Source organism: Eremomyces bilateralis (assembly GCF_010015585.1).
Source record: "Eremomyces bilateralis CBS 781.70 unplaced genomic scaffold P152scaffold_69, whole genome shotgun sequence".
NCBI classification, from domain to species: Eukaryota; Fungi; Ascomycota; class Dothideomycetes; order Eremomycetales; family Eremomycetaceae; genus Eremomyces; species Eremomyces bilateralis.
In genome coordinates, this window is record NW_022985135.1 from 1 (window position 1) to 6,144 (window position 6,144).

At 46.4% G+C, this 6,144-nt stretch overlaps 4 protein-coding genes across 4 annotated transcripts; 2 read left to right on the plus strand and 2 right to left on the minus strand.

Moving 5' to 3' along the window:
• Positions 1-330: 330 nt before the first annotated feature.
• Positions 331-1,272, minus strand: P152DRAFT_406707 (P-loop containing nucleoside triphosphate hydrolase protein; the record flags this gene model as incomplete). The annotated part of the gene is made up of 2 exons (XM_033676886.1): positions 331-911; positions 966-1,272. 2 exons carry the CDS (start codon positions 1,270-1,272, stop codon positions 331-333), a joined length of 888 nt encoding a protein of 295 aa, XP_033529467.1.
• A 185-nt stretch (positions 1,273-1,457) lies between these two features.
• Positions 1,458-2,906, minus strand: P152DRAFT_305487 (uncharacterized protein). The gene is made up of 2 exons (XM_033675119.1): positions 2,507-2,906; positions 1,458-2,458 (listed from the first exon to the last, which is right to left on the minus strand). Exons 1-2 carry the CDS (start codon positions 2,577-2,579, stop codon positions 1,644-1,646), a joined length of 888 nt encoding a protein of 295 aa, XP_033529468.1. The 5' UTR covers positions 2,580-2,906; the 3' UTR covers positions 1,458-1,643.
• A 17-nt stretch (positions 2,907-2,923) lies between these two features.
• Positions 2,924-5,033, plus strand: P152DRAFT_305542 (uncharacterized protein). The gene has a single exon (XM_033675120.1). The coding sequence runs from the start codon at positions 3,407-3,409 to the stop codon at positions 4,955-4,957; it is 1,551 nt and encodes a 516-aa protein (XP_033529469.1). The 5' UTR covers positions 2,924-3,406; the 3' UTR covers positions 4,958-5,033.
• Positions 5,034-5,108: 75 nt separating this feature from the next.
• Positions 5,109-5,477, plus strand: P152DRAFT_386104 (uncharacterized protein; the record flags this gene model as incomplete). The annotated part of the gene is made up of 1 exon (XM_033675828.1): positions 5,109-5,477. A coding segment is annotated over one exon (369 nt), but the record flags the coding sequence as incomplete, so codon positions are not given.
• Between the last annotated feature and the right edge of the window lie 667 nt (positions 5,478-6,144).

The window sequence follows — 6,144 nt, forward strand, 5'->3', positions numbered from 1 at the left end:
CAGCCTTTATAAATAACGAGCTCTGGCATAGCTTACGCCTAAATTGATTAAAGAAAAAGATGATTAGGACGACGACCTTATTATATCATTAGATAGAGCGCTTAGTAGACTTCGCGTGTTTTAAAGGAGGGGGTAGTATGATAGATCAGAGGTCTATAGACCTAGATACCTTGTAGCCTTATGGCCCGTTTGCTCTACAGTATCAGGACATAACGCCTCGCACACTTTAGATAGATTCCTCCTTTATAGCAATAATTCAATATTTGCCTCACGATTGGAGGTTCCCTACAGTGAGACCCTTACACCTCCTAACCCCCCCTGAGATCGCACTTAGACCTGAATAGGCTTCGAAGTTGGCTTGCGCCTCAACGCATACACTTGTTCAATATCGCTTATAGATAGCTTCCTGTTTCTCTGCCGACAGATAGCCGTTGAAACATGAACCAAATTCTTGATTTCTCGTCCGTTGATGTCGTACTTCCTTGCCAATTCTCGACAAACATCGAGATCCCAATCTTCAGGGACATGAGAACCCTTCAAATGCGATTTCCAGATATTTGCCTGTCTATCAACGTCCAATGCCTCGTACTGTAAACGAATGTGAATCCTAGATTCGGCCGCGTCGTCAAACTCATCTTTTCGATTCGAAGTGAGAAACATAACGCCAGGAAAGTACTCGAGATGTTTTAAGAACACCGCAACAAGACCATTGTGGTCGTAATTGCCGGTACCGGTTTCAGCTCTTTTTGAGAGGAATACATCGGCTTCGTCGATAAGTACGACTGCGGAGCATTTCAGTGCTAGTTTGAGAAGGTTATGAAGTTCTCTGTCCGTACGCCATGCATCTTCGCCGAGATCACCGCAAGAAATTCGTAAAAGAGGTCGTCGCTTCTGTTCTGCAATCAACTCTACTATGTAGTTAGACAATTGTATCTCGGAATATTCGCACGCAATTTGCATCTCACCTGCCGTAAGAGTCTTTCCACATCCTGGAGGACCGTAAAGCAGAATAATCAAGCCCTGTCCCTTCTCTCCAACAACATCACGAAATGCTCCATTTTCCAGATGCTCCGTAACAACATCAACCAATATCTGCCTTTCGTTGTCATCGAGCTGAAGCTCCTGGATCGGGTCTTCTTTCCAGTCAATAGCTTTGGCTCGCTTAATGTCGAAATACGCCCATTCTTTTTCGGAAAGGCTGTATCCTGGTGACCAAGCAGGGCAGATTAACGCTTGCAGCGGACTTGGTACGAATTCAACGTCCCCGTTCATTTTCGGCACGCAGCTCCAGATGTCGCCTTCTGGAATCCATGACTCTTCTGAAATATCCAGTTCAGGAAGACCAAGCGGCTCACCATCCTGTTCTTGCTTTGGCGGTTGGATGGTATAATTCTGAGATCGACGCGCTGTTGTATGAAGGCTAACATCAAGTCGAGGATATGTGGCTACGAATGATTCATGACTTAACACGATGCGACCGGATACCTGGAAATCGTTAATCCCTCCAGTAGAGATACGTCACTTAATGACCTACATGTATTGGAACAAGTTCTATTTTCCAGGGCTTGTTAACATTCCTTCTTGGGACTTGAACAACGCCTATAGTACAAATTAGAGTCGATCTGTGCGCCGTGAAAATACTCTTACTTACCGTTGTATTTGTAATGCTTGCCATCTATAACCTCGACAGTCTCGCACCACTTCTTACCGCGTTCGATCAATGTCTCGAATAGCTTCTCCCTCTTTTCTTTCGAGAGAGCCTCAATAGGGTAATAGTCCAGCTCGGTAATCTGCCGGGCTGCTGAAAACTCATCCAACCGGATCTTTTTGAGCGAAGGACCAAACATTGTTCCGTTGTATTGCCATCTGAAAGCTCTGAGTTTCACGTAATTGCCGCCCTTCTGTTTATCTTCTAGAATGTCACTGATATCATGTAAGATTACACATTCCTGAAGTCCATTTTCCTCTCCAACCAAAATGCCTCCACTAGCAAAAATCATCTGGACGTGCTTAAATTCAATGAGACCTTTCACAACCTGGCTCTTGTGAATGATTTCCAGCTCCTGGAAACTATCGTCCATGAATTTCAGCAACCATTTGAAATGCGTCTTTCGCATTTCGTCGTTTGATGTTAATGCGGCTTCCGCAATCTTTTTGATCTTGTCTCGACGTTGAAACAATGGATAATATGGCTTCTGAAAGATGATCGGGTCCGCGCGAACATCGAGTTGTGAGTGTTCACTAAAGGCGCTTCGAATTGCTTCCTGCATAATCGATGATTGGATTTCGAGAAATGTTCCTTGGTGCTCGTATTTGGCATTGATTTTGTCCCGGATAACCATGGCGTACTCTGGAAACTGTCTATCTGGGCGAACAGTTCCTGATTTCTCCGTGATAATTGCCGGACCTCCGCTTTTCGGCTCTTGTTGCCGAATTGAAATTTCCGAATGTTTGATATCTAGCAATGGTTAACTCTAAAGTTATCTGGAGTGGTGGTTTTTCGGACTTGGTTCTTCCGTCTTCCCCTGCCCTGAGGCAGCTACCTTGTCTTTCAACTTTGAATAGTCTTCGTCAGACATGGTGAAATATATCCAAGAGTAAAGAGTTGAAAAGGAATCGAATCCAATATTATCGGAGGAGAAATTAAGTTGCGTCGGCACTGGGACTGATCGCGGACCTCACGGCCACCAGAATAGGTTCATGCCAGCTCATACCCAACAAGAAGAGATAGTAAACCTCCTCGTCACGCTTGAAGCAGATGTGATAAAAGAACCGAACAAATGTTCAGAAGGGTCTTTTAGGTATTAAGGCTGCGATTCAAGGCGGGTTCTTACTACTGACCGGTGAGGCCATGTCGTACGATAATTGAGGCCGGTTCCGGTTAAATCACACCGGCCGAATTCTTGTGGCAGGACACCATAAGTAAAAATCCCTCACTCTGCATGCGTCAGGTATCTACCCTGTAGGCTTTTGGGGCTGGTCACCAGTCAAATCACATGGGCCATATCCTTGTTGCAGGACAAGGCTGAGGAAAAATCCTTCCGTCTGCATAGCCCCAGCTATCGGCACTGCAGGATTTTAGAGGCCTATCTTGTCGGCGGCGCTTCATTAGCGAAAACGGACGTAGAAGATTTTCGACTTCACTGTGATAGAAAAGCTATCTCTACCTTGGCAGCGTCCTGGTACGGTGTTGAACCTGCCAGTTGGCATTTGCTCCAACTTTTCGAGTACTCGGCCGCTGAGCGATTGCAGTTGGAAGAAGCACTTCTTAGCGACCTCACCAATGTTGCGAACAACTTCATTTAGACCTGAACCGCGAACTAATTCCTTCCCGGCAAACGGTCGTGGTCGAGGCTCCGTAGCCGCGCACAAGCATGTAAACTCGGAATCGGGCTTCGAGTAAGTAATGCGATTCTTCTCTACTTACTCCGTGAAGCTCATCAATCACTTAAGTCATGAGGAGAAGAATATCGGCTTCGAACCCGTCGAACTAGGTCTTCGCTGGCCTGATAACTCTGCGAAAATACCAAGAATCTTAGTCCAACTAGATGAAGATCGAATATTTCAGGCAGCAACGGATTATCAACGCTGGACGAACGGGACTTACGTCTTCGAAAATCTCCCTAGGTTTGAGAATGCTATAATATCTGGCCTCACATTAGAAGACGAGAATGCCATGATCAAGAAGGAGATAGCCAAGTACGCCGAGTTTGCACGTTCTGATAAGCCACCCCTATTCAAAAGCAACGGCATCTTGGGTACTACCAACCCAGAAGGATTTCAGGATCTGGCGAAAGTGCTTGACCAAATCGAAACTCACCTCCAAGTTATCAACCATGACAACTATCTGTTGATCCTAGAGCACTTCCACCGTTATGATTTTTACAGAAGTTTCAAGCAAGCCCGAGATCTTATCAGAGAGCGTTACCAGAGAGAACCCCACGGGACGATTCGAATCAATGGTCGCGAACCGAAGCGGTTGGACGACGAAGCCAACAACATCAAAGTCTATCATGCTTTGGTCGATTTTGTTTTCAAATGTTTGGCCTGGTGGCTCATGCATATCGCAAAAAATGATTCTTGGAATGCTCACATCATTGCAGTTATGGCAAGATGGGCAGTCAAACTCAAGTTTATCGCTTTAGATCCGGTCCATTGGGTGGAAAAGGCTCTAGCTAAAGGAGAAGATGTAATGCGACAAATCCAAACGGAGCAGGAAGATGAAGACTGGATAAAAGTTAAGATCCCACATGTGAATTCAGGAGAAGAGGGGGCAAAGGTCGTCTTCCCTGACGACCCAAATCTAGCCGCGTCGTACTATGAGTCAAAGAGCCACTTCAGGGATATTTTGCTTCAACTGGTTAATGGGATGTTGAGCAACTTGAACACCAGACTCCTGGGTTCGGATTCGGTCGCATTGCCAGTACGCACTCTCATTTACCGAGATGGATTGAACCGAACATTGCGCCAGCTAGCTGTGCACCAGAACGGCCAAATCTCAACAACATCTGACGGCGAAGAGTTCCGATATAGCCACACGGCATTCCAATTACTGGTCTCGAACTCCCAGCGCATTGTAAATTGTGATCCAGAGGCGCCGAACGTGGCAAATGTCTGCTGGCACCATATTGTGAAGGGAGAAGTTTCTCCCATATATCGGGCTAAGGGAGAAAAGAGAACGGATCAGCTCGACGATATTATTTCCCTATTAGTACCTCTTAGCTTCATGAAAAACTCTGACATGGTCGAACAACTTCACTCTGCACTGGCTTGGACGATTGCTTATAAGGACCCGGACTCGCAAAAGTTGGACCGACCCCGTGAAGAAACCCTTGAACTAGAGTTCTCGATCACTACCCCTAAAAAGATCGGGCTACCGACGATGATTCACTCGGATACGATTCCGAGTTCGCAGAGTCCTCTCTTCACGGGTTTAGAAGGTAACTCATTATGCTAACTCAAAACTATTTGGAATCGCTAACAACGGATTCCGTCATACAGAGGAAATGAAAAGTCTCAAAGAGCGTCGGAACCCCATTCAGAGCCACGCTGCCATGGAGTTGAGGAGGAAAGCTTTCGGGCTTTTCAATGACTACAAGAGGGGAGAATCAGAGCAAGAGAGCTGGGCGATATGTGAAAACTCTGTCCGCATTAAAACAACAAAGTACTCGACTGTTGTCCTGGCCGTCGCCATCGTCATCATACTCGGCTCGCTCTGTGTCCCATTCCTTGTCGGCGAAAAGATCGAAGGCGTCGATCCCTTCCAATTCGTCACCTTCGGCTGGCTGCTCGCTGGGGCCTTCCTTATCGGCGCCAAAAGCCGATATGTCGAGGAATGGCCATGGCACGATTTCTTGCGCGGCCAGATCATCTGCCGCAGCGTGTCGGAGCTCGCACACGCATCCCGACTCAAGGAGCAAACCATCCTGCTTTACCTGCTCCAGAACGAATTCAAGAAGCCGCTGATGTTTCGCGGCGCGTTCGTCGGGCCGTTCAGCCAACATAGCCGTGTGGAGTCGGGGATAGACGCGTTCAACATCGATGTTGCACTGGATCATGCGGCGGCGCTAGCGGCAGGGTTTATCGTGCTCAAGGTTTGGGATAAGTGCGGATTGCATTTGCTGCTTCATGATTCTAGGGGCGATACGATTTATAATGATAAAGGCGATCTAGTTTATAAGGGTTTCGAAAGCAATCAGGCGAATAATAGTAAGAAGAAGGATTTAAAGGACCGTCAAGGACGTCAAGTGTCGGAGATTTTGAAGCTGGAGAGGGATAGGTTCACTTATCAAGTGCTCGGTCAGTACGTGAACGATTGTCAGTTTGGTTAATTGGATTGCTGGCTTTATTATATTGAATGGGTCATTACTACAGCGACCGCGATATAAGTCGACGAGAAGAATGTTTTGGAGGAAATAAAGCTACTATATGAAATGATACTGTTACGGCACGGTAGCTGGATGTACACAACATACACGTAGCCAAAGATATTCTAGATTAAGCTAAAGAAGAGAACAAGAAAGGGAAGCTTTCTTGTTTACATCGGAGAGGTTGGACTCTGATTCACCCTTAACCTAATCAGGCTTAGGCTCCCAGCCTTAGCCAACCAAGGTTTTCAACCCATAACAGATACAGAATCATAAT

What these genes read in the sequence shown, in the direction of transcription:
- P152DRAFT_305542 (XM_033675120.1), top strand. Translation starts at nt 3,407, where the DNA reads ATGCGATTCTTCTCTACTTACTCCGTGAAGCTCATCAATCACTTAAGT.
- P152DRAFT_305487 (XM_033675119.1), bottom strand. Translation starts at nt 2,579, where the DNA reads ATGTCTGACGAAGACTATTCAAAGTTGAAAGACAAGGTAGCTGCCTCA. An exon ending in GGGGAAGACGGAAGAACCAA is followed by an intron (nt 2,459 to 2,506) that starts GTCCGAAAAACC and finishes AACCATTGCTAG; the next exon opens with ATATCAAACATTCGGAAATT.